The sequence below is a fragment of the Schistocerca nitens genome, chromosome 9, assembly GCF_023898315.1.
Source record: "Schistocerca nitens isolate TAMUIC-IGC-003100 chromosome 9, iqSchNite1.1, whole genome shotgun sequence".
Lineage (NCBI taxonomy): Eukaryota > Metazoa > Arthropoda > Insecta > Orthoptera > Acrididae > Schistocerca > Schistocerca nitens.
In genome coordinates this window covers 151,141,804-151,169,788 of record NC_064622.1, presented here as the reverse complement: position 1 = coordinate 151,169,788, position 27,985 = coordinate 151,141,804, and the positions used below count along the sequence as shown (strand labels likewise).

Genomic DNA, 27,985 nt, shown 5'->3' with positions numbered 1-27,985 from the left:
TTTAGACTATGTAAGTCCTGTCTATGATTCTGCGTTGGCTTCGACACTGCAGATACTAGACCCCATCCACCACTGTGGGGTCTGACTTGCGACTGGTGCCTTCCGGACTAGCCTCATATGTAGCCTTCTCACAGCAGTGGGGATTCTGCCACTGCGAGTTTTGCCCCAGCAACAGCTGATATCTTATTCACTCCGCATTCGCTGCACCTCAAAGCACTCTAATTATGGTCTCCTTTATCCAGACATGGAGATCACCCTGCCACAGTGGCAGCCACGATGTGGGCTTACCATGTCTGTCCACATTCAGTCGCTCTTTTCTGAGCTCCAGCAATTGCCTTTACCACCTCTCTTCTCCGCTCACGCACATACCCCTCCATGGTGCGTCTCTCAGCCACAACTCTGTCTTGATCTCTCAATCGATTCAAAGGACTCTGTCCCTCTGATGGCTCTTTGCCACCATTTCTCCTGTCTCCTCAGTTCCTTTCAGGGTTCAGAAGTGATCTATCTGATGGCTCCATGGTTGCTGGCCGCACTGGTTTTGCTTACACCTATGTGCAGTGCACGGAACTTCACTCCTTGCCAGATGGCTGTAGTGTTTTTGCTGCAGAATTGGTAGCCATTTGCACGCACATGACCATATCTGCTCCTGCTCAGGACTATCCTTCACTATCTGTAGTGACTTATTGAGCAGTTTGCACGCTATCGGCCAGTGCTTCCATCGCCACCCGTTGGTCATCGCTATCCAGGACTCCCTTTCTCTCCTCGCTCAATGTGGATGCACAGTTGTTTTCATTTGGACCCCAGGTCATGTTGGGATTCCTGGCAATGAACTTGCTGATCGACTGGCTAAATTAGCTACTACCATGCCATCTCTCACTATTGGCATTCCAGAAATAGACCTTTGCTCTGCATTACGTCATCAGGTTTTGGGTCTTTGGGATGCAGAATGGAGCACTCTTTCTTCGCCGAACAAGCTCAGGCCAATTAAGGATTCTACAACTCGATGGCGATCTTCCTAATGGGCCTCTCGTAAGGCCTCTTTAGTCCTCTGCCGGCTCCACATCGGCCATACTTTTTTGACTCACAGTTATCTCCTCCATCGTGATGATCCCCTCTCTGCCGTTGTGGATCAATGTTGACTGTGGCTCACATCTTATTGGACTGCCCTAACTTATCCACCCTACGACGGACTTTTAGCTTTCCAGAATCACTGCCCCTGCTGTTGGCTGATGATGCCTCAGCGGCGGATCTCATTTTACATTTTATTCATGAGGGGGGTATTTATCGCTTTATTTAAGGGAGGGGCCTTCCACCATATCGGTGAATGGAGGGGATGGCAGGCTTTCATGCTCCCCCCTTCACCCTCACTGGATTGGCTTCAACTGGTCTTTGTGGTTCACCCTGGCCCTCTGCCTTCCCACTCCTTTCTTCATGGGGTCTGTTATGTCCTGAGCATCTCTCTTGTCTCCTGGGCTTCTTTCTTATTAGTCACTTTCTTTCCCTCAACTTGTCTTCTGTCCTTTTCCTTCCTTCCCTGTCAATAGTTTATCATTTTATTGATGTTGTAGTTCCCTCTTTTAATGTGGGATTTTATCGGTTTTAGTTAATCTCAGGTCAGAGGGACTGGTGACCACGTAGTTTGATCCCTTCTCCAACCAACCAACCTGAATTCCAGCGTTGGATGTCCCCGCATACTCGGAAGATGTTCATGCTGCTGCTGCTGCTGCTGCTGCTGCTCGAAGTTAACGTTGCGCTGTACCTCTTCAGGACTGTAGATTTTCCATAACTATCCCCATGCTGACATCATTTCTATAAGGGGGTAGTTTGTGTTGTTGCCCCGGATGATGATTACACGAAAATTTTGTCAGGATTTGTAAGCGGTGGGTCCTCGAGGTATGGCAGTACGCAAACACCGAGAACTAAGTTTAAAAAGTTTTATTAACAAAGGCAGATTATAAAACATGCACGCTACACGCATCCATCATCACTGTGTCTGACATCCTAATTACGGTCGTATCGAAAGGCTCCATGGGGAGCTAAGAAATGAGACATATTCGCACCCAAGGCCACACTAGTTAATACGGCGCACTGTGGACTGCCGCCAGTCACTTACTCTCTGCGTTGCACTGCGGCCGGACGCATGTGCACTGACCAAGCAAACTGTCAGCATTCCAGATAGGTCGGCTGGCAAGCGCTTGTTACGTACTGTATGGCTGCGTGCAACCTGTAGACCCTTCCATTACCCCCAGTTATATATACTATATTCATATAGCTGCTTCCTCTTTCTTTGGTTTTCCTGTAGGCAGTACCTGTATTATCTGTAGTTATATATGCTAGCCATTCCTACCTAGTCAATTTCATTTTATTTGTTTCATTTGCTGTATTCTTCATCTTTTCTCCTTACACTAATTAAACTGAGTATCTCGTTTGCTATCCAAGTATTTACACTAGGCCTTGTCTTTCTACTCATTTTATCCTCTCCTGCTACCACTATTTCATCTCTCAAAGCTACACACTCATCTTCTTCTGTGTTCCTTTCCCGTGCTTCAGTCAATAATTGCTTAATTCTCCCACTGAAACTCTCAACAACATGTGGTTCTTCTCCCAGCCCCATCTCCTTAATTCTTGCCTTGTTGCAACTTCTTCAGTTTTAATCTACAGTTCATAACCGGTAAATCATGACCAGAGTTCACATCTGCCTCTGGAAATTTCACAAATGCTTAGCTCAGTATCTGCCATTTTGGCATTTCTGTGATAAACGAAAAGAGGCACTGTATTACAATCATCCTTGATGAAACATTGTGGAACACTGAATTCAGTATTTTGACCTTCTTTCCCTTGTCTTCCATTTTGGTGCAAGTAAGGTTATTATACGATTGAACATAATTTCAATCTGCTTTACATGACACCAAAACTTCTTCGGATATCTAGCCACATTCTGTTTGTCTGTCAGGTTTTCACTTCTCTTCGATTGTGGGTGAATCATATTTGCTTTTGTAGAAACCTTCTAGTATGGCTATTGAACAGTGGGCTATCCCATCCCTCAAAAACGTGCCTGGAACATACTTGTCTAAGGGATAGTATACAATGCTTTTTTAGTTTTACTGATTTTTGGTGCACATCTTCATCCTGAGAGCTAAATATTTTATGTTGACTTCTTAAATACTCTGCAATTTGTATCCTGACACTGTTGTAAGCAAAAATATTTTCATAGGTTTTTTAACATTGTTTGTGATATTGCAGTCATTGATGCTTTCACAGCCTTATGATCACTGATTGCCACCACACATCAACTGATTCAAAGAGTTGACGTTTGTTTGTTAGTCTATGTTGTCTTTATGTCACTTTAGCTGATACAAGATGATAGACAACATAAAAGACCTGAAGAGGATGGCAGAAGACCGGACAGCCTGGAGAACTATCATGTGAAAACCTGCCTTCTGGCACAACACTAATGATGATCCTGTTAGTTAGTAGGTTTGCAGTAGGGTTTTGGAGCATATATTGTATTCAAACATTATGAATCACCTCGAAGGGAATGATCTATTGATACGTAATCAGCATGGTTTCAGAAAACATCGTTCTTGTGCAACACAGCTAGCTCTTTATTCGCATGAAGTAATGGCTGCTATCGACAGGGGATCTCAAGTTAATTCCGTATTTCTAGATTTCCGGAAAGCTTTTGACACCGTTCCTCACAAGCGACTTCTAATCAAGCTGCAGGCCTATGGGGTATTGTCTCGGTTGTGTGACTGGATTCGTGATTTCCTGTCAGGAAGGTCGCAGTTCGTAGTAATAGACGGCAAATCATCGAGTAAAACTGAAGTGATATCAGGTATTCCCCAGGGAAGCGTCCTGGGACCTCTGCTGTTCCTGATCTATATAAATGACCTGGGTGACAATCTGAGCAGTTCTCTTAGGTTGTTCACAGATGATGCTGTAATTTACCATCTAGTAAGGTCATCCGAAGACCAGTATCAGTTGCAAAGCGATTTAGAAAAGATTGCTGTATGGTGTGGCAGGTGGCAGTTGATGCTAAATAACGAACAGTGTGTGAGGTGATCCACATGAGTTCCAAAAGAAATCCGTTGGAATTCGATTACTCAATAAATAGTACAATTCTCAAGGCTGTCAATTCAACTAAGTACCTGGGTGTTAAAATTACGAACAACTTCAGTTGGAAAGACCACATAGATAATATTGTGGGGAAGGCGAGCCAAAGGTTGCATTTCATTGGCAGGACACTTAGAAGATGCAACAAGTCCACTAAAGAGACAGCTTACACTACACTCGTTCGTTCTCTGTTAGAATATTGCTGCGCGGTGTGGGATCCTTACCAGATGTGACTGACGGAGGACATCGAAAGGGTGCAAAAAAGGGCAGCTCGTTTTGTATTATCACGTAATAGGGGAGAGAGTGTGGCAGATATGATACGTGAGTTGGGATGGAAGTCATTAAAGCAAAACTTTTTCGGCGCGGCGAGATCTATTTACGAAATTTCAGTCACCAACTTTCTCTTCTGAAAGAGCTACAGCTCCTGATGCAGGTGGTTTATAAAAGCATCTCATTACATTTAAGTCATCTTTGTTGTTTACCTTTATCCAGAGTACGCTATGACAATGGCACAAATGTGTTGAAACATGTTCAGGCTTTGAAAAGAACATTTGTTAGCGTTATAATTGAAATATGTTCTCATAATGTAGTGTTACAACACGGTCGCTGGTCTTGAGTACCAGATGATGATTAGGCATAAGGAAAAGTATTTTTACGAATTGTTTGGTGGCACAAAGTTTTGGTCCAAGTTGTTGTATGTATTGATATAAAACAGAATCAACTATATTACTTAACAACAATAAATAAATAATATGTTTTACATTATTTAGTATAGAAGAGAAATATTGTTAGTAGAAGTAGTAATAGTAATGATGATAAATTACTGGCATTTTAAAATTCTTTTTTTATGGGTTCCAGAATTTTATGCAGTTGTTGAAAAATGTGCAACATAACTTGACTATCGTAAAAAATCTTTTGTTGCAGTTTGTGATGAGTGCAACAGAGAATGGTTTGGTGATTGTCCTTCTCATGGACCACTTATTCATATAATGGATACACAGGTAATAACTGTAGGCTGTTGAATAGCATGACTTAGGAGTAAACAGAATAAAAAATTGACTTCGTTGTCTGGAATCAATCATCTATGGATATTTATTTGCAGTCACTGACTGACCGGAAATACAGAGAAAAAATTTCTTGAACTAATTTAATCTGGAAAAAAAAGCACACTCACTACTGTGGCCTCAGCAGCCAGAAACCCCCCCCCCCCCCCCCCTCTCTCTCTGCACGCGTGCGTGTGTGTTTCTTCTATCTCTGAAGAAAGGCCTTGTTGGCAAAAAGCTCATTTTTTTTTGACAGTCTTTTTGTTGTGCCTATCTGCGTCTCAGCATCTCTGCTATATGGTTAGTAGCTACTAACCTTTTCATAACATTGTTGCATTCCATCCTGGATTTTTCATTGTTGAGTATTACCCATTTTGTGAAGAAATGAGGGACAGATTTCACGTACTGTGATTCTGTAACTGGGCAATGCATTCCAGCTATAAGTGGTAGGTAGAAATTTGTATGTCTTCCATGTTTGGTGTTACAACAAGACTAGTATCTACTGTAAGGGCTGCAGAAATGATGCTTCAAAATCAAGCCATACTGAACACTACCAGTTATAGGATAAGCCGTAAATGACCGACTCGAAGCAGTGTAACACGGAAAAGAAAAGGGATAAAGGAGAAGTACCATTTATCAAACTGCCTGACAAAAAAAGTGAACCATCCAGAAGACATTGCCAGATTTCAGTGTAACTTTATACATGTACACGCCAGTAGCCATTAAGTAAATGATAAGCATTGCAATTATCTGTGACAGAATGACCACAAGAGTGGATAGTATTGTTTGTGTTTAGCATGTGTGTAATGACCAGGAACTGCATCAGATATTGAATAATCACTGTGAAGGACTCAGAGGTGCTCCATATTTGTATGAGCCAGTTTCATTGGCACCTGACACAATTTGAAAGGGGCGTCATTGGGGGGTCTCCATTTGGCCAACTGGTCAAATTGTGCAATATCCAGATTTGTGGGGCATTTGGATGGGATAGTGGCTGAGTGTTGGAATGCATGGTAATGTGAGGGTAGGCATACTATTTGCAATCAAGATTCCAGATGACCATATCCGACCCACAGGAGAGGATCACCATATTGTGCACCAAGCGCGTTGCAACCTCTTCACATTTGCACCAGCTGTCAGAGTACAAGTAATGGGCTCTTTATAATGTTTTGTGCCATCCTGCATCATTGGATGGAGACACCAGTGGCTGGACTATGGTTTCCATTACACACCACCACAAAAGGCTGCATTTAGAGCGGTGCTGTGTTCAGGGAGCATGAGTTGCTGACAGATGGCATTGCATTATGTTCAGTGATGAATCACAGATTTGCACTACCTCGGTTGAGCATAGTTGGCAAATATTGTGGCAACCTGGCGAGTATTCGCATTCTTCCAGTGTTTTGGAGAGGCACAGCAGTGTTCTCCTTGCATTGTGGTGTGAGGAGCCATTGGATATGGCTTCCGGTCATGACAGGGAACTTTGATGACCCAATGGTATGTCACAAACATCCTGTGTCCTCATGTATTATTTCATGTGACATTATTGTAGTGACATTTTTTGACAGAACAATGTCTCTCAACACATGGTACTTGTCTCAATGAACTGTCTGTGTGATATTAGAGGTACTCCTGTGGTGAGTAAGATTCCCAGATAAGGACCAGTTACAACATTTGTGGGTCAGCTTTCCTCTGGGGAGGACACAATAATTTTCTGACAGGCTTTCCAACTGTGTTACTGCATGCATCCAAGCCAGGAGGAGTGTGGCATAATACTGATAACTGTCCTCATACTGCTAAGTTCTTTGTAAATTTGATTTGATATTGTGATCACTGCTATTGTGGTGTCACCGCCAGACACCACACTTGCTAGGTGGTAGCTTAAATCCGCCGCGGTCCATTAGTACATGTCGGACCCGCATGTCGCCACTGTCAGGATCGCAGACCAAGCGCCACCACAAGGCAGGTCTCGAGAGACTGACTAGCACTCGCCCCAGTTGTACGGACGACGTCGATAGCGATGCACACTGTCGAAGCCTCGCTCATTTGCAGAGCAGATAGTTAGAATAGCCTTCCGCTAAGTTAATGGCTACGACCTAGCAAGGCGCCATTTGTAACATTGCATGTATCTTAAGAGTCTCACTTGTATCGTCAAGAGCAATGTACCACAAGGATGGATTAAAGTTAAGTATTTCCGCAGCTATGTACTTTTCTTTATAGCATTCATTACGTCTCCTGTTTCAGACTTCACGCCATCCTTCGTGCGCTTATAGCGTGCATTTCAGCCCCCTCAAAACACTGTGTCGGCACCACTTGTCGACACAACAGCTATAATATCACTTACCATATCAAACCATTAATTTTCATTTTTGCAGACAATTTTAGGCCTACGTCTGTGCCATTTGTATTTGCAAAGGGTAATTAATCATTTTAGTTCAAGTAACTTGCTGTCAAATGTAAAGTTCAGTTTCAGAAGAGGCTTAACAACTGAAAACACTGTATTCTCTTTCCTTGGTAATGTACTGGAAGGATTAAACAAAAAGATGGGAACACTAGGCATCTTCTTTGATTTAACCGAGGCATCTGATTGTGTGGGTCACAAAATATTATTACAGAAGTCGGACCATTTTGGAATAAGAGGAGCAGCTCACAATTGTTTTCTCTTGTATTGTTGGGCCTGGTTAAATGGAAGAATGTGCTGAAAAGTAATGTGTCTGAATTTTTTATTCTATTCTCAGTATTGTTTGAGGTATTAGATGTCATGCATATTACTTGGTCGACTATCCCGCTTCGCTGCCGCAAGTTGCAATCTTCTGTCGATAGAGTGCTCCAAATTGTAGTGCAGAACATGATGTTTTATAGTCTGGCTCTGTGAACAAAGTCAAACATTCTACAGTGATGGCATCAACAGACTGTAGATATGAAGAACAAAGATGTAGAATGTTAGTAAAGTTCGTTTTATTTAAAAAGATTTCAAAAGTTTTCACAAAAAAAATTCAAAGCCATTATTTTTCAGCGTATCCTCGTAAACAGATGCTAAATCACAGCAATACTTAGTTTTTACAGATTTTAACACACAATTAAACTAAAACTGAAATTCTGATTATGCAAACTGGGTAGATGATTAGCGAGTAGAAACAATTCAAATTTTTAGGTGTTCAGATAGATAGTAAACTGTCATGGAAATCTCACATTCAGGATCTTGTTCAAAAACTGATGCCTCAGGATGTATCCTATCAACTGATACAACAACAAAAATAATCAATTATCAAATTTTCAAATTTTCTCTGCCTGTCTGGTGAATAACCCCTGATCGGCATTGTGGATGACTGTTCCATAATCTTTCCCACTTCCTAAACCTCGCCACTCCTTGTCCTTCATCCCTGTTCCTTCCCCTTCAACTCTTCTTCCAGGAGGAGGAGCAACTGACTTTGTAAGCTTGAACGTTTTCTTACTTCTTTGTGTGTGTGTGTGTGTGTGTGTGTGTGTGTGTGTGTGTGTGTGTGTGTGTGTGTGTGTCATTACACTGAATTTTTAAAAAATCTTTGGTCTGGAATCTCATTGGCCAGAGTAGAATTGTCTTCAATGATGAGTCCTATCTCAAACTGAGCCATGATGACCAGTGAAGATGAGTCTTGAGATGCCCCGGACAGTGACGGGATACCATCCTGACTGAGATCAGCCATATGACCTGACAGCCAGGACCAGTGGCCTGTGGGTGCCATTTCTTTACATAGCAGGATGCTTTTGATTGTCATCCATAGCACCCTTACAACGCAGCCCTATTTTGTTGCCCTTCATGGCAACCAATTCTTGTCTTATATTTCAGCAAGATAATGCCCACCCCCACACAGTGAGTGTTTCTACTAGTTGTCTTCATGCTTGCCAAACCCTACCTTGGCCAGCAAAGCCACCAGATTTATCCTCAATTGAGAATGTTTGGAGTATTATGGGAGGCCCATCCAACCAGCTTTGGATTTTGATGATCTATTATTATTATTATTATTATTATTATTATCATCAATATACTTATTAGTGAGAGTGGTGAGACACAGAACATTGGCAGCCAGTAGTCTTCCAATTCTGCAAGTTCAGAAGCAGTGTGTCCAGCAACCAGGTGATTTCCATACATTAAGCTAATTATTATGCACACATTTAACTTGGTTGATTTAAAATGGGGGTGCCTTGTGTTTGTGAAGCAAGTGTCACTAATGGGAACAGTGCTACAGAGTAAGCATGTTTTGTAACAGGCACCTGAGGAGGAATTGTAGATAGCAGTTGTGATGAACTGAGATTTGATTCATCATTCCTGAAAAAAATAATGTTAGAAATAAATGGTACAAATTCTCAGAATACACAATATGATGGTGAATTTCCCTATAATAGAACTCCATATTGCAACTGTTAATGAAAGAAGTCATTGTAATGCAGAATCATTAAATTTTTGGTGATTGACTTTCTTAGTGAAATGTAGTTTGTTCATCTCATTACATAGGAGAAATTTCAAGTTTTATAGTAAGAACATTCTTAAGAGAAATACAAAGTTAGCGTTATCTTATAAACACTTCAGAGACACAGCTACAAATACCTACCATTGTTTACAGTGCACAAGAAAACATAAAATTAAAATAACATATATAATTCCCTTGTTCAGACTGTGAAACTTTCCAGAATGAATTCATCAGTACAATAACAGCACTTTTACAACAGAAGAGTAAAAAGCGATCTTTTCAGTGAACCAAGCACCATGTTAAATATATTACTTACTGCCTTTTAAATTATTGTAAAATTTTAACCCCATGTGCTCTCGTGTTCAGGCAAGGAGTTTTAAATGGTGCATTCGAAGTTTAAACTTACATTTGTGGCAAATGCTGTAAATGGTGGAAGCAGACAGTATCAAGTGTGTGTAGGTTTTTGTATAAGAATAAACACGTCACATATGCAAACAGTGAGAAAATGATAGCATTGTTAAACTGAATTAATATTGGTGGACGGGATATAAATTGACTGGCAACACACATGTTCCTAAATATTTTCTTCTGTAATATGGAGACTGTTGCCGAGTTTCCACGCAATAGTATGTCATAATAGATAACCAACTAAAAGTAGCTGGATAGACTATCTTTCTTCTGTCTGTGTTTGTGGTGTGTGACAAAATGCACATTGAAATGCGCTAAGCTATTCAGTTATTTTGCTAAGTGGTGAGTATGTAACTCCTGGTTTAAATTTTTTTATAGGTCTAAGAATTTTCACATGATTTTCATCTGTGATTCTCTCTCTCTCTCTCTCTCTCTCTCTCTCTCTCTCTCTCTCTCTCACACACACACACACACACACACACACACACACACACACACACAGAGAGAGAGAGAGAGAGAGAGAGAGAGAGAGAGAGAGAGAGAGATAATACTATTACACAGTAAGAAATTTTTCTGTGAAATAGGAGTAGTTGACAAGCAGAGTAACAGAACATATTAAAGGCTTTACTTTACCGAAGTATGCGATACCCTCCAAATTCAACCAGTTTAACGAGTATTTATGATTATAGAAAAGTTATTGTGTATGTTAACAATGATTGCACAACATGTCTCCATAAACAGTCAACCCATTAAATTATACTGAATAACTGACCCACACAAAAGTTAATATCACTTGATCACTGATGCAGCAAATGTCATCGTGTAAAAACACTAAGTTCATCTTAAATAATTAATATGAAGTACGAAAAATAGTGGCCAACTTAGGTATTTTGGATCTCCTTAAATAAAAATCACCCAGTGAAACCTATTTGTTCACTAGGAGCGTTTTCACTCAGTATTCACATAATCAATCCTATTTTAGACGAAAACCAATGTAATTCTTAATAATTCATGTTACTTATTTATGCAAATTAGAGAAGTCAATTGACAAACTTCTAAAAAACGGCCTTTTTGTAACAAAGAATTATTCTGTCAAGTCAACAAATCTGTCTGTCATTTTAATAACATGTTAAATTATGTCACTCGATGCAAATTAATAACTTTTCTGCACAAATTATGATAACAGATGTACATGTGACTTATAAACTATATCTCTTTTTAGTAGTTCTTTGACAATGTTATAAATACAAGCAGCAAGAAGGGTCGGGGAGGCAGTCGGAATGTCACTTTGGCGAAGTATGTTTCTGTGTTATTATTGGGATGGAAAAACAATGCAAAGAACATGTAAAGGAAGTACTACTTTGTGTTGTGTTATGGTCTTTGGTGGACAGTGGAATTAATATGGCCACCTAAGTAATAAATATTTGATGTTTACATATGTGTTGGTTTCGCTCGTTCTTTATCATCAAAAGCACATGAAAAACACGGGACCTCATGTTTTTAACCCTAGACAACCAGATTTAGAGCCAGCATCAGCATCGAGACACAGCAGCGATCCAGCAAGCAGCAGCGATTACTACAATACAATGCATTTTAATGGCGCCAACCTAACATCAAGTGCTAACAAGCTCCGTAAATGGGAGTGAAGTAGTGCGATTATAGCAATTAGCAATATCTACGACCAGGCGACCATTACAATAGGTACAAATCATTTGAAACTTCAGGAGGAATCCTTATCATTTTGTCAGCCATACTATGCTGTACAACAGTTTTCTAAACTTCAAAAATGAGTAGAATGCACAGTCTTTGTCTACTCCACAAAAGAAACAAATCTCTTTCAGATTACATTAGATTACCATGCAGAGGGGCCGCGCGGCTAGAGGCACCATGTCACTGTTTGCGCGGCCCCTCCTGCTGGAGGTTCAAGTCCTCCCTCGGGCATGGGTGTGTCTGTTGTTCTTAGCATAAGGTAGTTTAAGTAGCGAGTAAGTCTAGGGATTGATGACCTTAGCAGTTTGGTCCCATGGGAATTCACATACGTTTGGACATTAGATTAATACTTGATCCATAGATCATGAATGTAACACTTTTGTAATGATGTGGAATGTGTCAGTTTAACAAAAGGTTTTGTTTTATTTAAAAGTTACGAATTTATATCTAAAAATTCATCTATTGAGTAGGAGTAGTTGTCATTTGGAAATTCTTTTAATTTGTTTTTAAATTTTAGTTGACTATCTATCAGACTTTTGATGCAATTTGGTAAGTGGCCAAAGATTTTTGTTGCAGCATAATTCACCCTTTCTGTGCTAAAGTCAGATTTAACCCAAAGTAGTGAAGATCAGCCTTTCTCCCAGTACTGAAGCTATTCACATGTTGCTTTTGGATTGCGATGGTTATTAATAACAAATTTCATAAGGGAATATATATTGACAACAACCCTAATAGCATAAGTAGCTGAAGTAAACATTTTAGCAGATCATCAATGTGTTTCTTCCACTTCAATCTCTCACCAACGCAGACAACCAAAAATTTGGAATATTCTGCATTAGTTACAGACTTCTATTCCAGTTCTGTTTTTATTAATAATGTTGTGTCATTTCCTGTACAGAACTGTATATACTGTCTTTTATCAAAATTTAATGAGAGTCCATTTGCAGAGAACTGCTTAATAATTTTCTGGAAGACATTATTTACAATAAAGTGTTTTACAAGACAGAATTTGAAGGGGCCTTTAGTGAAGTGCCCTAAAAAATACAAAAAACAAAATAAGCAGAACCTGCAGCAAATACGTATGTCTGTTTCCAGGGCACACACAAAAAAAACTTCCAATAGCAGCAGCAAAACTTAAGGATCTGCCCACAATATATAAAAAACAGCCAGTTCTGCAGATCATCATATATATTGCAGAACGAGTTTTTGCTCTGCAGTGAAGTGTGAGCTGATTTGAAACTTATTGACAGATGAAAACTGTGTGCCAGACTGGGACTCAAACCTGGAACCTTTGCCTCTTAAATCAGTGTACACTCGCTGCAGAGTGAAAATTCATTCTGGGAACAATCCCCCCCCCCACAGGTTGTGGCTAAAAGACATGTCTCCATAATATTCTTTCTTCCCATTGTGCTAGTCCCAGAGATATACAGGAGAAATTCTGTGAAGTCTGGAGGATAGGAGGAGTGGTACTGGTAGAAGTAAAGGTGTGAAGTCAGGTCATGTGTCTTAGTTGAATAGCTCAGTCGGTGGATTACATGCCCATGAGAGGTGAAGGTCCCAGGTTTGAGCACTGGTCCAGCACACAGTTTTAATCTGCCCTTATGGATACTATCATAGTTCATTGAGCAATGAGACTATGTGGTGCTGTGCCTGAGGTCAGGGTGGCTGTTCTTCTGGAAAACCTGGAATTTTCAGGGAATTACATTTTACCTGAAAAAATCAAGGAACTCTCAGGGAATTTCGTAAAACCTCACGGCATTTTGCGTTTTTAGCATAGCCTTGAAATTGAAATTCATTGAGTTTTATAAATTAAAACTTTTAAAATACTTAACATCTCAAAGTATGTTAATTATATTGTCATTTAGAAGAAGGTGTAATTAGATGAATGACGAACACTAACTTAACAAAGGTTTATTCAGCACTTGCACGTAGAAGAGCACGGAGCGAACTGCCTCTGGCCAGAACACATACAGTGTATATACAGCTACATAACATTCCAGTACAATGATTCTTGACATTTGTGGATACTTCTAGAATGTACTCGAACCGAATATAGAAATTAAAATTGTACAGTCCAGGTAAGTTTTGAACTCACAACCCTTTGTGCAATAGTTTAGTATCATAACTACTACACCACGGCGCTACTCGGCTTCTGGTGCGACATTGCTCCCTCCTTAAAAGAACAGCATCTTGGTGTTATGTCCTCCTAGTCCTGTAATGAGTCATTGGTCTTGCATACTCCGACTCCCGATGACTGATTCTCGCCCTGGCGATGATCTTCTTAGAACTTTTTTTGCCGCTGTGCTCTTCATCACCTTTCTGCTTGTTGCCTGTTGCTGGAGCTTCGAAATTGCCCTGGGTTACAGGGTCCTTATAGGGCTTCATTCGAAGGACATGGACTGTACCTCTGATCTTTTGTCATGTGTTGGGGTCTAAATCTTCAGCTTCATAAGTAACATCAGACAACTGTCTTACAACCTTATAATGTCGAAATTAGCGCCTGAGGAGCTTCTCAGAGAGACCCACCTTCCTAACAGGAGTGAAGATCAGGACGTCACCTGGCTGGTAGAAAACAGGGCAGTGGGTCGCGTCATACCTTCGGCGATCATTTTCTTGAGCCTGCAGCGTGTGGAGTCGAGGTAACTGCCAATCTTCATCAGCTCTGGTTAACACCTGGCTGATGTAGTCGTCATCCGGATGTAACGAAAACTCAGTGTCCATCGTCGTCGTTGCCTCACGCCCATGCACCAGGAAAAATGGCATAAATCCTGTGGTGTCTTGTTTGGCAGTGTTGTAGGCAAACGTCATGAAAGGTAGCACCTCATCCCAGTTGCTCTGCTCCACATTGACGAACATTGATAGCATGTCGACCAAGGTCTTATTAAAGTGTTCAACAAGCCCGTTAGTTTGCAGATGGTAGGCAGTTGTCATGGGATGAGTAATGTTGCGCCAACAGTTTATCTCTGTCACAAGGTTCGATTTAAAATCTTTCCCTCGATCTGTAATTAATGATCTTGGGGCACCGTGCTTTAATACAATGTCTTCCACAATAAATTTGGCTACCTTGGATGCTCTGACTGTTTTCATGGCTTTTATAATGGCATAGCATGTCAGATAATCAGTGCAAACAATAATCCGTCTATTGCCACTAGCAGACATTGGAAATCGCCCAAGGAGGTCAATCCCAACATGCTGGAAAGGCGTTTCGGCTGGTGAAGTTGGTATGAGTCATCCAGGTGGTTTCTGGGGAACTGTTATTCTCCTCTGGCACTCTCAACAGTGCGACACATAGTGACAGATGCTCCTAAATAAACCTGGCCAGAAAAATCGCGTGCGGATTCTATCGTATGTCTTAATAAATCCTAAATGTTCGACCTCAGGTGTGTAATGGAATTTCTGTAGAACATCTAAGTGCATGTGTTTAGGAATCACTGATAGCCACCTCTTTCCAAACAGATAAAAGTTTTTCTTACAAAGTAATACATTAACTACCTCTGACCAATTTAAGGCAAGCGTAATTTGGCGTCATCCTTCTGCTCAGCTGAGAGACCCTGGAGTGCAGTGAGACAGTCACTATTTTCATCAAAGTCTTGATGGTCTTGCACAGGGTTTCTTGAGAGACAGTCGGCATCTTGGTGTTTTCTTCCACTTTTGTACATTATGGTAATGTCATACTCTTGAAGATGTAGTGCCCGCCTGGCAAGTCGTCCTGTTGGATTCTTAAGACCAGTCAACCAACAAAGTGAATGATGGTCTGTAACAACTGTGAATGGCCTTCCATAGAGATACTGTAGAAACTTGCACATGGCCCAGATCACAGCAAGACATTCTCTTTCCGTAGTTGTGTAGTTTCTCTCAGCTTTTGTAAGTGTTCGAGAAGCATAGGCAATAACCTTCTCTTTTTCCATCCGAAATTTGCACCAGAACAGCACCGATCCCATACCCACTGGCATCTGTGTGTAGTTCTGTAGGTGCTCTCTCATCATAGAGACCAAGTAAATGGGCAGTCACCAGAGCTTTTTACAGCACATCGAAAGAATCATGTTGAGCATCGCCCCAGATAAATTTAGCATCATCTTTTAACAACTCTTGGAGCGGCCTGGCTTTGATAAAAAAGTCTTTGATAAAACGACAGTAATAAGAACATAATCCAAGGAAGCTTCTCACATCTCTAATACTTTCAGGAAAAGAAAATCCAGAATGGAATGTAACAATACCAGAGAAGGAAAGTTGCTACTGTAGTGGATATGCTGAGTCGTGATAGGCACAATAAAAAGATTTACACACTCATACCTTTTGGCCATTAAGGCCTTTGTCACCTGACAAAGCATCTCCGCTATATGGTGAATAGCAACTTCCCTTACCTGGTATTGTTACTTTTAGGAATAGGAAATTCCATTATAGATCTCACCTTTCCTGTGTCTGGCTGCACACCTTTGTTTGACATAGGGTGTCCAAGTATTTTGATTTCTTTTGCTCCAAAGAGACACTTTCTGGGATTAAATTTTAGTCCGCCTTGTTGGAGACACTTAAGAACAGCCCCGGTCTTTTTATATGTTTATTAAATGTCTCTGCCGACATCGTCCACTTCCATTCAAAAGTTGCTGGTGCATTACATAAACCAAACGGCATTACCTTAAACTCATACAGGCCCTCAGGGGTGAAGAATGCAGTTTTCTCACAATCAGCCTCATCTACTTCTGTTTGCCAGTATCCCGAGTACATGTCCACGGTTGAGAAAAACTTAACCCCCTTCAGACAATCTAGTGTGTTGTCAATTCGTGGAAGAGGGTAAACATCCTTTTTAGTTATGTTATTAAGCTTTCTGTAATCAACACAAAAGTGCCAACTGCCATCCTTCTTCCTGATGAGGTCCACTGGTGATGACAATAGGCTCTGCGAAGGCTGAATGATGTCATTCATCATCATTTTCTCTACCTCATCGCAAATTATTCAATATTCTGTTGCTGACACACAGCATGCTCTCTGGCTTATTGGTTGATGGTCTCCAGTACTAATTGGTGCTTCACCATCGATTTGTCTAATTTGCTCCTCACCTGTGGACTGAAGCATTCAGAGAACTCTTGAAGAATGGCAAGTAGCTTCTTCTGTTGTTCCTTGGTGAGATCTGGTGATAGTCAAGTTAGAAGATCTTGTCTTGTAGTGGTAGCGCTAATTTCGCCCACAGACTTGGCATGAGAGATTTCTATGATGCTCAGCTGTTCCGCAGTTAATGGCTCAGCGTTTGCTACGCACACGCGTCTTGAAAGGATCTGTGGTTCTCGGCAACAGTTAACTATCCACAATTCACCGAATCCATTCTTAAAAAGGATGGCAGAGGCTGGGATGACCAAGTTATTCTTTAGTGGTATGCTTCTCTTACATTCCACTACAAGATCCATGGGTTGATGCATGGCATGACACGTGACAGTTATCTTCATAGCGCTGACTCCAGGAATGATCACTTCATCCAGCACACACAGTCTCCACACGCTCAGGTGCGCACCTTCCTGTCCACAGTATCTCATCTCATCTAGCATAATCTTCAAGTGACCACAATCTATAATTGCCTGAGAAGCTTTCAAAAAGTCCCATCAGAGAATGACATCATGACTACACTCTTGTAAGACTTTGAATTCTAAGAGCTGTGTATGGCCACTTATACCCACATGAATGACACACCTTCCTGTCGGTTTTAAATATTTCCCATCAGCCACCTTCAGCAGAGGTGTTTTGTTGTCGACCAATACAGTTTTCTGCAACTGGCGACAGTACTTCTCCGAAATTACTGAATATGATGCTCCAGACTCCACAAGAGCTTGGACTGGTCTGCCATGCATTAGCATATCGACATAGTTTCCTATCATTTTTGCAGTGGTTTCTCTTTGGCAATCCCACCTCCAAGGAAGGTTGCACCCTTTAGTTTTCCAGGTTGCGGCGGCTAGGTGATCGGTTGGAGCTTCTAAATGGTGATGGAGACCTTGATCGATGTGTTGGAGAGCCCTTTCCAGTGGCTAGCTTGCAGCGATGGTGACCTAGGTTGTCCTGCACCCACACCTTCTCGTTCATCTTCATCATCCTGGAGTTGTCGTCGGCTAAGATCGGTCTGCTGTCTTCTGGCATGGGCGTCATCAAATATCCACTGCCTTTCTCGACAATAGCACACCACATATTCAGGTTGTCCGCAGTGGAAACATCCTGTTTGGTTATCCTGTGTCACCCAGATGTCAGTCTTCCTTGGTGCCCAAACAGGTTCCTCATGTGGCATTGTAGGAATGTAACTCTGCCTGGATCACAACTTTTTCGCCGTTTTAAAGGGAAATGAAGGATGAAAGGTTGAGTTCAATGTCTGTTCCACTTCCTCCCTTATGACCTCTTGAAGCATCTGGGGTTTTTGCTCGCCGTGAAATCCAAGAGCCTTCTGAAGTTCCTCTCAGAGTATCTGATGAAGAACACTTGTGAAATAAGTTGCTTCCTCTGTCACAGACATCTATACGACGTTTGGAAACCATTCAAACTACTTGTGTGTAATTCTTTTTTGATGCATTGTCTCGACATACTGGCACCATTTTATGTCGTCTGCTGTCGAAACCTCCTTCAGGAGTAAGGCTTGATATATGTCCTCAGCAACACCGTTCATGAGATGTGCAACCTTATCTTCCTCCTTCATTCTAGGATCCACTATTTTGCACAGCTCCAAAATGTCTTGAATGTAGGATGCTGTAGTTTCTCCTGGACGCTGTGCTCTGCACTTCATCTTCAGCCTTGCACTTCTGTTGTTGTGTGTCACCGAAATACTTGCGCAGTTCTGCCTGGAATACTTCCCAGCTTGTGAATGTCTCCTCGTTTCGTACCATTGCTTGACAGTGCCCTCCAAGTAGAAAAATATGTTAGCCAAACACACGGTGTCATCCCATTTGTTAAATTTGGCTATATACTTATATACCTTCAGCCACTTGTTTGGATCTTGGCAATCGTCACCAGAAAACCCAGAAGGATGTCGCATGTGGTGGCACACAGTTGCTGTCATCGTAACGTCCTCATCTTCTTCTGTCTCTGATAGATTGCGATCTGTTGAACATGGCTCGAACTCAGGTTTCTCGCTACATATATGGTGGCTCTGTCGTGGCCTGATGGGGAGCCACTGTGTTGTCAATAATGTGCGCTATCACAATTTCCAATACCCATCATCTCCACCAGAATAATTTCACGTAGAAGAAGGTGTAATTAGATGAGTGACAAACACTAACTTCACTTAACAAAGGTTTATTCAGCACTTGCACATACAAGTGTGTGGAGCGAACTGCCTCCAGCCAGAACACATACAGTGTATATATATACAGCTACAGAACATTCAAGTACAATGATTCTTGACATTTTTGGATACTTCTAGAATGTACGTGAACCGAATATAGAAATTAAAATTGTACAGTCCAGGTGAGTTTTGAACTCATGACCCTTCATGCCTTCTGCTACGACAATATGAATATTATTCCTTGTGAATTATAGATGTATGAAAACTGGTTGAACTACTGATTATGACTGGTATATAGCTCATCTGAGAGAAAAGAGGAGGACTTTGCTGTAGCTTGAAGATTTCTGTGGATTGGTTGTTTGTTTACTGTTTTATTGTTCATCCAATATTTTGTTTGTAGTTTATAATGTTTATTTTGAAGCAATAACATTTGAATTATTATACAGTATGTATGATCTAGTCTATGTCCTAAAATTTGTAAATGCAGAAACAGTCAATTGGATGCTAGTTCATTCCATAAATTACCATAGTTGATTTTTAAGTCTCTGTGGAACATTCAATCATCTTTATCTCAAAACAAATATAATATGCATTCATTCTTTTGGCATAAAGGGAACAAAATGATTTCAGTTTGCAGTTGAAGTTAATTTTATTATCCATTAAATTATTTAAGCTACTAGGTAAATAATCAAAGGATCTTATGGCAGCTTACCTGGTACCTTCCTGAGCTACATTAAGTCAGTGACTGATAGTGTTAATCATGTCTCCTTCTGTTATTATACACTGTCCAGTCACATTAATGTGACCACTCGTCAGAGCCCTGAATAACCATGCTTTGCAGTGTGGACCACCATGAGATGTGCAAAAAGAGTGTTGATGAGGTTCTGGAAGACACTTCCGAATGTAGAGCAATGTTCATTGCAGCGCCGTGAGCAGCTGCACTAGGTTTCTCAGTTGAGAATCCGTGATGCGAACAGTCTGATTGAGATAGTCCCACAGGTTCTTAATTGGACTTAAATCTGGGGAGTTTCGTGACCAGGGGACTACAGTAAACTCATACTGGTGCTTTTTAAACCATGCACACGCACTGCGAGCTTTGTGGCACATTGCATTGTCCTGGTACATGCCAGTGTGCTGAGGAAAAACAAACTGCATGTAGTGGTGGACATGGTCACTAATGCTAGACACATACTTGTGTTTATCCATTGTGCCTTCAAGGATGACTAGATCACCCAGGGGATGCCATTAAAACATTCCCCATACCGAAACACACTGTCTTTCGGCCTGCACCCTTCTGAAAATTGTTGCATGGCCATCCAACCAATGGCCATCTGTCTAACGGAGCATAAAATGCAATTCATCTGAAAAGGTCACCTGTTGCCACTTGTAGAACCCTGAATTGTGGTATTGGCATGGAAATTGCAGCCTACATTGCCGATGAACAGCTCTCAGCATTGGTGCATGAACCAGGCGTCTGCTGTGAGGACCAGGTGCAACCAAGTTCGCTGAACAGTTATTTAGGAGATACTGCTGGTGCCCCCTAGGTTCATCTGGGCAATTAGTTGCTCAACAGTTGCATGTCTATTCACCTGTACACATCGCCACAGCCATCCTTCACTCCTGTCGTCTGTGGCCTGTGGTGCACCACAATTGTCTCAGTACTGGTTTTAGATAGTGCCATTTTGCCGTCCACAGTGTATTTTAACCATGGCATCATACAAAAACAGTTTACAAACTTCGCCATTTCAGAAGTGTTTCCCGACTTGGCCCAAAAGCCAATGATCATGACCTTTAGGATATCAGATAAATTGCTCCGTTTCTGCCTTATGACAATGACCTTGCTGGTTGTCATTTCCCCCAGACATGCTATATATACCGTACATTGCTAGTGCTGCTACGTGCCGCGTGTGAGTGGTTATTGCACATTGATGTTGAACATAGGCGGTGGTCACGTTAATGTGACATGACCATGTATTTACGACTATTGCTGTGGCTGATTGTTTATTGACAACTGACTTCATAAGAGAGTAAATGTACTGTAACATTGTTGCCAGACCCAACTATTTGAAGACTTGTCTACAGGAGATACCACACATTATGTTTATTGCACACTTCTGTGCAACTTATTCTTTTTTCCTCGATGACGACTTACCTGATTATATGATGCTAAGGAAAAGTAAGTCAGCTTTTTTTACATTTTCATCTCCAAGATCGGGTGATGTGTGTAATACAAAAGTAACAGCACTTGTATGTTTAAGGTGATATGTAATACGTTACTTCCAGTTCACTCCTACAAATTTAGACTGTTGTGTTCATTTAATAATTTACCCTCGTACTTTATTTGTAATGATGTGGTAAGGCATTGTGCAGCACTGAACTGCATATGCTGTGTTTTACATAAATTCAGTGACTTGCAGAGAACAGTTATCAATTTTCAGGAAAATGTTAGTTACATTATGTGTTGAAGTTCCTGCATTAGGTTTGTTTATAATACTTCCATCGTCAGCAAGGAGAACTAATTCTGCTCCTTGGATATATGATGGCAGATAAAAAAAAAAAAAAAGAATAATAGTGGATCCATTATTTATTCCTGTGTTATACCTGTAGTGATTATGCTCCATCCTGAGGATGATAAGGTGTACAAACAACAGTTTGAGTTAGTCTTTCATTTGATGTGCTGTCTGCATTTGTAAGTTGAATGTGATAAATGCTACAAATCTCCAAAACTCCAATATTCAATTTGAAACACCTGGTATTATGTAACACAAAGCCAAAGGGTTCAATTAAGTGTTCTTTTCATTACTCTTATTGATTGCAATTAGCAGGCTCTCAACTGCTTTGTAGTTGATTTTGATACAAAGCCAAATTGATTTCGATTAGTAACATATTTCTTTACAAAGGCTGCAAACCTATTAATGTACACAGTTCTCTATTCTTGATGTAGCTGGGGTGTTTGATATGGACTTGTAGTTAATTTGGTATGTCTCTGTCACTCTGTCTGTACTGGAAATGTAAACGTTATTTTAAGGTATTCTGAGAAAGATTTGTTTAGTTGCTGAAACCATAGCTCACTGTATTTCACTTTCATCAGTATTGTTTTGTGTGCTTCGAACCCCGATGATTCCTCCCTCCCTTTCTGTCTTCCCCCCACCCCTCAAATGTCCCTTCCACACTGTACCTTGGAGGCAGCGTTTCAGCATATTAGTTGTCATTACTGTGTGGTGCAAGAGAACTTGCAGAGTTTACGAAATACTCAATGAGAGCATGACAGTTGTTTGCGATGATGTATCTTGCAGTAATCATGTTTGTTTAACTTTTTATTGTGTTCCAGGTTGCTTTACATGCAGGCATTTTTATAATTCAAGATATACTCCCAGTTTGCTTTGCATTCGAGCTGTTTGCTTCTTGATTATTGTGTCTTTTAAGTTTGTATGTTACTTACATGTCATCCTCATTAAGGGTGTTAGTGACTGCATTTGGACCTCTCCTTTGCTTTTCTTTCCTTATTTCTTCAGTTTTGCATTTCTGGTAGTATGCACAATATTCTATTTACATTAAAAAAGGATAAGCTGATTTAGAAGTAATTGTAGGTTAGGATGTGAGTAGATTAGTGTTATTTGTAACTGGTAATGTAAATTATGGAAGTAGCCTGCAACAGCTGCTTTATCTATTCGTGTGTAACTTTTCTGATTCTACATCTCTGAAGGTTCTGTGTAATGATGCAATTTACAGAATAGCATGTGTGAATGAATGAATGAATGATAGGATCTATTTCCATACTGTGTTCAGCTGTAACGATTTTGTCACCTGTTGCATTCTCTCTCTCTCTCTCTCTCTCTCTCTCTCTCTCTCTCTCTCTCTCTCTCTCTCTCTCTCTCTCTCTCTCTCTCTCTCTCTCTTCCTCCCCCCCCTCCCCCCCCCCACCCTCCCCTCCCGACAATCGTGGCTTATTTACTGTTTCTTTATTTGGTAAATTCATCTCTTGCCTTCATATTGTATGTTATGACCGAGCAAGGTTGTGCAGTGGGTAGCAGATAAGACTCGCATTTCGGGGAATGACTGTTCAAAAGTCATGTCCAGTCCTCTAGATAGATTTTCCGTGGTTTCCATAAATTGCTCCAGGTAAGTGCTGGGATGGTTCTTTTGAAAGGGCATGACCAATTTCCATACCCATCTGTGAAACAATCCAAGTCGGTGCTCTGTCTTGGATGACCTCAATTTTGATGAAATATTAAACCCTAATCTTCCTTCTATCCTTCATGTACAAAATTCCTATTTATATTTCTGTGTACAACTGGATGTGCCATTTTAATGTAGTAACTCAAGAGTTGAATGAGAACATCTCCAATGCTCTCCCATATTGTCAGACATTTTCTTTGCTCATCTACCATTTATTTTCAGCATGATACAACCCTACAATAGTCATATTCTTCTGTCTGTAGCCTGCTTAAAAGGGCTGGATTAGTTTCCCTTAACACTTCCTTGAGATAATGTTGTTTTATGGTACTTCATTAACTAATTGAGAGCAGTTTCATAGAGCCGCATTTCTCCCTTGCAGAAGTTTTTGCCAGTTCTAAGGAATATTTCTATTATATGATCTGTTTGTGAATTTAATACTTTACTCTTCTTGATTCACTGTTGACTCATCACTTGCAATAGTAAATGTTGATCAAATCGCAACACTTTACTTTTTTGGCAATAGCATTTCAGTGTATTAATAATTATATCTTCAATGACTAGTGTGTATGGAAAGTCTGTAATAGAGAGAGAGAGAGAGAGAGAGAGAGAGAGAGAGAGGGGGGGGGGGGGGGTTAGTGGTGCATCATCTAGAGCTAGATGGTAGGTATATTGTGTTGCTGTTGTCCCAAAAGCATTTATCTGCTATTAACCAATGTCAGTAGGGTACTGTATTTTATTATATTGTTTACAGGCCTGCAGATATATTTTTCTTTCTTAATAAATAAGATCCAAATAATTACTTCTTTTCGTTTTAGTCCATGTTGTGTAGTGATAAAAATATTTTGCATAAAATGTGGTCTATGGCATACGTTCTGTATCAGTGCTATAATATGTTAAGCAAAACATATATTACGTTTTACCTATTTCTCAAAATTCCAAATATTGTAAGGTGAAAACTAAACTCAATTGCTCATGTGCCTTGCCAGTAAAATTTACACATTCCACATTTGCCTTAATAAAATTGGTTAGTTATTGGTTATTTATGTGTAAAATTTTTGTAATATTTCAGGTTCCAATGTACCCCTTAGACGCAGAAAGAGCAGCAAAAACGTTACCTAGTATCTTCCGAATAGGACCATCTTCAATACGAAAAGCAGGTTTGGGTGTGTGGACAACTACTTCACTTTCGCAACGTACAGTATTAGGACCTTTTGAAGGATCTCTTACTGATACTGCTAATGACGAAAGTTATTGTTGGTTGGTATGTATATAGTACAACTCCTGTAACTAATATGACAATTAATTGATCATTTTAAACTGCAGGCTTAATTATTGAAAGAAGTATTTCTGTCTTAAATGTCATCAGATTCAGGGGCAGATTTACATATAGGCCTACTGAGCACGGGCCTAGGGCGGCATCTTAAGGGGAGTGGCATTTTTTTGCTCTATACTCACTTTAACCTTTGCAGTTTTAAAATAACTGCACTTCCAACGACAAATTTTTTTAACATTATTAAACAGCATGCTACTTTAAATAAGCCTTAAGAACAAAATTTGAAAATACAACCTTGGTAACTGAATGGAAATTGAACATTAGGTTTCTGTCTGGTATTATCTTCATGATTGTTCAAAATATTTTGAAGTAAGCTGTCAGGACAGTAAACTACAATACAAAGTTTGAAACGTTATTATTCCAAGAATGTTGTTGGCTTCTACTTAACTGTACCATATTTTCCCCATGAAAATACTGGAACCCCTTGAAAAGCTGTGATAAACCAATCAGCTGTTTCTTAAATACTGTAACATGTATGGGCCTCAGTATGTAAAACACGGCTCTCCTTAAATTTCTTGTAGAAATTACAAGGAAGTATCAAGTCAGCCCTCCATTACTGTAATTAATGTGAAAGCTCTGTGGTCTTCAGTATCTAAGCTGTGATTTAATGACACCCGTTTAACAAAACATGTTGATACTGGGAATGTTTTACATTTTTAAACACATGTTTATATGAAAAGAACATAAGCAGAATATCTAATAATATGTGAAATACACTTAACAACAGTTTAAAAATTTTATTTATTTATATACATAGCTACTTTTTTTGGCGGAAAAAAGATGAAGAAACCACCTTTTGTTTGTCTCATTTATTGTGCCTGCATGATATCAAACTCCCCACTCTGTGCAATTGAATAGTACGTGGCATTGCAAATTTTATATAAAACTTCTTAACTAAGCTTTTTTACTTCGAGAAAAAGCTATTTTTATTTTACGTTGGAACAAAAGATGCATTTGCATGTAGACATAACAGCAATGTTCACACAAACGACAACACACCACATCAACTGCCAACAAGACTACTTAAACTCTGTAGTCTGTCTTCTATGCCCACAGAAACCAATAAAATGTTGTAAGAACAAATGGGATAAGAGTCGATCCAGCACACTTCACTGCAAGAAATTGCAAAAATTATTGGCTTTTTAAATTAGACAGTGTCAAGAATATTCAGAACATATTTGCACCCCGGCTAAAATTTCGGCGATGCGGGAAACAGAAGCCAAAAAAGGGACTGTCCCTTTTTCCTTAAGAGACGAATTCCAGTCAGCAGGTGTCTTCTACTGTTCACTGACAACAGAGAAACAGGTGACAATGAAATTAAATTATTCTGTATGGTCATTCCCTCATACCACTATTACATCGAGTAATCAGAGTTGGTCAGGTCATAGCTCCGTGTTTAACCCTCGAGTGGTCATGTGGATGACAATAGTCACCTACTCCTCTTTGAATTACCACCGTTAAGGATCAGCTGCTGGGAGTCCACAGGGGAGGAGCTGAACACATTGTAGCCACACCTGTCAGTTGAAATTTGCCCTCCGCTAAGAGCAGTTGCACTTTCTTTTGCCTGGATGACATATGCCATCCACACGACCTTTCGTGTAAGTATTTTTGACTGATGTATTCCTTCAGTATTTCACTTACTTAACACTTTTTAGCGCACATTACATCATATATTTCTATCTCTTTTTTAGTTATTTTCTTGTTTTATTTCAGTAAAACATAAAGTGTCCATCATGACAGAAAGAAGTTCAGACCCAAAAATTTAGATAAAGTGGCTGGAGGAATGTGATTCAGATGAAGATCCTCTAGCCTGCGAGAGTGACATCAGTGACTGTGGTAGCGATTATGTAGCATCAGAGAATCATAGCTCTGAGACAGAGCAGGAGGCAACTGACTTTGAAGAGAGTGGTGAGGACAGTAATTTAGTGGAGTTTGAAGGTATTAATGGAAGGACTAAGTGGAGCAAAAAAGGGCCCCAGAAAAATGTGAAAATTCGGTCACATAATATAATATAATAAGCTGCTTACCGGGGCCAAAAGTCAGAGCTAAAGATGCTAAACCAGAAAGAGATGCATTGCGACTATATGTTGATGATTGAATAATCAGTATCATCACGAAATATACAAATCTGTATATTCAAAAAAGTAAGAATAATTTCTCCAGAGACAGGGATGCTCGTCTCACTGATGAAATTGAAATTAGTGCCCTCTTTGGAATTATTTTCTTTATTGGTTCTCGCCATTGTAGCAGAACAAGTACTAAAAAAATGTGGGATAACTCCAAAGGATGTGGAATAGAAGCTTGCTATTTATCAGTGAGCGAGCATAGATTTCATTTTCTGATGTGCTGCCTCCGCTTCGATTAGTACAGCAAGAGAGCAGACAGAAGAAAATCAGACAAGCTAGCCCCAATTCGATACCTTACAGAACAATTTATAAAGAATTTTCAGTGTTATTTCACACCAGGCGACTACCTCACAGTTGATGAACAACTGCTTCCTTTTAGGGGGAAGTGTCCGTTCTGGCAGTTTATTCCAAGCAAACCTGCCAAATATGGAATAAAGGTATTCACACTTGTAGATTGTAGAATGATGTACATGATGAATTTACAAGTTTACTGTGGAAAACAGGAACCAGGGCCTTATTTATTTAGCAGTGCTGGAAAAGATGTTGTCCTTTGCCTTGCCAAACCAATTTATAGCTCTAATAGGAATATTACTGGTGATAATGGATAAGTTAAAAGTTAGATATAATGGGAATTAGTGAAGTTCAGTGGCAGGAGGAACAAGACTTCTGGTACGGTGAATACAGAGTTATAAATACAAAATCAAATAGGGGTAATGCAGGAGTAGCTTTAATAATGAATAGGAAAATAGTAGTGCGGGTAAGCTACTACAAACAGCATAGTGAACGCATTATTGTGGCCAAGATAGACACGAAGCCCACACCTACTACAGTAGTAAAAGTTTATATGCCAACTAGCTCTGCAGATGATGAAGAAATTGGTGACATGTATGATGAGATTTAAAAAAAAAAAAAAAAAAAAAAAAAAACAAAAAAAAAAAAAAACAAATATTCAGGTAGTGAAGGGAGATGAAAATTTAATAGTGATGGGTGACTGGAATTTGACAGTAGGAAAAGGAAGAGAAGGAAACGTAGTAGGTGAATATGGAATGGGGCTAAGAAATGAAAGAGGAAGCCGCCTGTTAGAATTTTGCACAGAGCACAACTTAATCATAGCTAACACTTGGTTCAATAATCATAAAAGAAGGTTGTATACATGGAAGAAGCCTGGAGATACTGACAGGATTCAGATAGATTATATAATGGTAAGAGAGAGATTTAAGAACCAGGTTTTAAATTGTAAGACATTTCCAGGGACAGATGTGGACTCTGACCACAATCTATTAGTTATGAACTGTATATTAAAACTGAAGAATCTGCAAAAAGGTGGGAATTTAAGGAGATGGGACCTGGATAAACTGAAAGAACCAGAG

General features: G+C 40.0%; 1 protein-coding gene across 1 annotated transcript in view; it reads left to right on the top strand.

The window, feature by feature from the left end:
* Nucleotides 1-27,985, top strand: part of LOC126203915 (histone-lysine N-methyltransferase PRDM9-like) — a 302,991-nt gene that overhangs the window by 124,429 nt on the left and 150,577 nt on the right. The window contains exons 4-5 of the mRNA XM_049938306.1: nt 5,038-5,114; nt 24,226-24,417. Coding sequence (XP_049794263.1) covers nt 5,103-5,114; nt 24,226-24,417 — 204 coding nt within the window. The 5' untranslated portion in view covers nt 5,038-5,102. The remainder of the gene's footprint in view (nt 1-5,037; nt 5,115-24,225; nt 24,418-27,985) is intronic.